We start from the raw sequence: 3,021 nt of genomic DNA, 5'->3' as shown, positions 1-3,021 counted from the left end.
GAGAACATCATCAGCCATCTCAGTTATATCACGTAGAGCTCAGAAGATTTCTTACGACACGACGACAGCTCGCGAAGGAAGTGGACGACGCAAATCCCTATCCCCGAACTACGACGACGAACATTCAAATAAAGACAAATGTGTTTGCAGATCTTGACTGATGACGCCGTTGATACAGCTAGCTCGACACTCACAGCACCCTCGTCCTCCGGCGGTTTGCTCGAACGCCGCTCTCGCTCCGCCAGACATGACACACAGCGTCCCCCTCGTACCGCCTACCGCAAGTACTTCACCACCGAGGCAAGGTGTGCAACCCAGTTTACTCGACGCACACAATAACTATGTCCCTCACAAGTGTCTTTTAGCACCAATCCCCTCACGACACACGACCCGTGTCGGCCTTTATCTCATCACCCGAGAAAGGTGCGTTAGCGATTTTGGGATCCCTGCCCACTTAATGATTGATGCACGCAAGGGTGGTTGCAATGCCATTGTGCGGTGGAAAAAGGACCGGAACTGCCTCAACCTCCGGAGTGCCCAATGGCCCAATACGATACGCGAGCTATCCTTTGGGACGTATGTACCGCTCTTGTTGCAGTCCTCTCCTGCGTCATACGCTTGTCTCTTTAAAGTCACGGCCGCGTTTTGTACTGAGTCTCACAGTCATGAGCTGTATCAGTGTATCCATGTGAGCTGTCCAGTACAGGAGCGGTAATCTACTCACCCTGTCGCCAGATACGAACGCCCTCGATACTCTCGAGGACTCCCTCCATCCCTGGTCCAACCTGAGCACCTCTTCCCCACTTCAGCCCCACTCTCCTCAACACGGCGTACTTCATCGTCCTTGGTTTCTCATACCCCACCACCTAAATGGAGAGGCATCACAGGCTTCGTCCTCATTGTACGTAGACTCTAACCGGAGCCCCAAACATGGACGTGCTACCTTCCGGTCTGAATATCAATAAGATTCGAGCAGGATTTTACTCGCACGTCCCCGGAGGACCTTGAACCCGTTCAAGGTGCGCAGCATACGAACCATCATATACAGCTGCAGAATATATGCAGCTTTCGCGAGGTGTTGGGTTTGCTGCACCGGAATGGCATATAACAAGTGAGTGTCCTTCCGTCTTTCATACAGATATTGAGTCAGATCGACGTGGAATCTTCGAACGACCTTGGCGCCGATCTTGGAAGTCGCCCAGTAGTTTGCGTTTTGTTTACTCCCATCGCGGCTGCACAATCCCTCGCTTGTGATCTTTCAACGGTATTCGGGTCGTCCCCTCTTAATCCATCCCCATGCGCTGCGCACAGCTGATCTGCACTAGGTACGAGCTCTACCCAGGACCTTTACGAGAGCCCGATACACCATCGTCCATTGAAGAACAGCTCTGTTACAACCTCATTCCTAAAACTCCAGGCTACGCACATCACTATTCCTATCCTGACCCGCCACACATTCATATTGGGTTTCTTGATACAGGAGTCAACCTTCATGTTTCCTGGCACCCTCGACACGCCAACACAATCTTCGCAGCTTTGTCGCTCATTGCACCGTCGACCCACCTTCCCCCCCCCCCCTCCTCTCTCAACACAACGCCCCACGAGAGTCTCAGTACCCTACATTCCAAGATGATCCAGTGCGTCAGCCGCTGTCACCGTGTCGGAGATCTGTGGTAAAGTGGTAATCCGGCAACGTAGAATTTTCGCGTTCCGTCCTGTACGTAGTCCGTGCCGCGTGCACCCTGATCCATACCGGTCTTTACCTCCCACCACGATGCTACCACTCCGTACTCTTCTTCCCTCAATCATGCCCTCCTTCACATTCCTTCATCCTCTTCTTTTCCCTTCATTTGTCTCTGTGCATGCCCGGCAGCATGGCGTGAGGCAGACCAGTACCTTGCCTACTCCTCTGAGAAAGAAGGCAACTTGTTGCTCACTGCCGACATATTGGTACCAGTCGAAAGCCTCACCCCACTCACCGACATGCTTCCCAAACCCCCTCCTCATCCCTGCGCCCTATTATCCCACCGTCTTCAGACTTTTCCTGCCGGCTTCCGTTTTCTTGAGCTACCACAGAAGATTTGGCTTTGGACAGTAGGGAAAGGGCCGACAGGGAGAGAGCGGAGAACATGCCTGATGGACTGATACTTGGACAATACAATACCTCCGACAAAGAAACAGGAAGATGATGTGCGCTTGTCGAACGAAGAAAAATATCGGTCTTTCAGTGAAAATTCCCACGAGCGTCAAGATCTCAAGCGCTCAAGGCTGTCGGACGTTTTGGCAGTTTGACCCTAATGCCGACGTTATCTCCGAAATTAGTCGCAACATCCCCTTGAGAGCGCTCGTCGGTTCCAACCATCAACTTTGACGACTCTGGTGAAACCTAGAATCTTACCGCTGCAGCACTGTACTAACCCGGGCAGAGGGAGACAATCCCCGTGCCACATCTCAAACGATAGTGAATCTTCATCGCTATTACACCGTTCTAGGCTGTACCCAAGAGAAACATGCGATTACAACATATTATGATAAGTAATTTCTCCTCAGAGCCCGTATCAGCACATCCCGACGCAGATCATCTCCGATAGCCCCCCGTCCAGCAAATGCAGCAATGATAGCCTCTGAGCGCGGTACCTCGATCATTGCGGAGGGCGCATTACCCAAACTCGCGGATTTGGTATGGTTGCCTCTTTTCCCTTCACAGAGGGGCATATGAGATGCAGGGGTTGAGGTGGCTTTTGGGAATATGTTGGCGAGAGACGTGATCTCTGAAAGCGGCTCGCGTCCTCGTCTGCTCATCGCAGAAGGGTATTGTTTGGTGGCCTGCGCCACGTTCGTTGGAGGCAGCGACATATGACCAAGTACTTCGAGTGAATCAAGCGAGGAAAGGGGGGAAGGTCTACGGGTTCGTGTCACCGGCGTTGGTTGCACGTTTTCCTTATTCTCCCGAGTATGCGCGACCTGACTGGATGCCTAAGGAAGAGATGAGCCATGCGCCGAGCAGCACAGGCTCTTTTT

At 52.4% G+C, this 3,021-nt stretch overlaps 1 protein-coding gene across 1 annotated transcript; it reads left to right on the top strand.

The window, feature by feature from the left end:
* Window positions 1-138: 138 nt before the first annotated feature.
* DACRYDRAFT_112692 (uncharacterized protein) lies at window positions 139-789 on the top strand (the record flags this gene model as incomplete). The annotated part of the gene is made up of 4 exons (XM_040769471.1): window positions 139-305; window positions 366-423; window positions 476-688; window positions 736-789. 4 exons carry the CDS (start codon window positions 139-141, stop codon window positions 787-789), a joined length of 492 nt encoding a protein of 163 aa, XP_040623410.1.
* Between the last annotated feature and the right edge of the window lie 2,232 nt (window positions 790-3,021).

The sequence above is a fragment of the Dacryopinax primogenitus genome (assembly GCF_000292625.1).
Source record: "Dacryopinax primogenitus strain DJM-731 SS1 chromosome Unknown DACRYscaffold_44, whole genome shotgun sequence".
In the NCBI taxonomy this organism is placed as follows: domain Eukaryota; kingdom Fungi; phylum Basidiomycota; class Dacrymycetes; order Dacrymycetales; family Dacrymycetaceae; genus Dacryopinax; species Dacryopinax primogenitus.
Note: the sequence above shows the minus strand (reverse complement) of the source record. Positions and strands in the feature narration are given on the sequence as shown.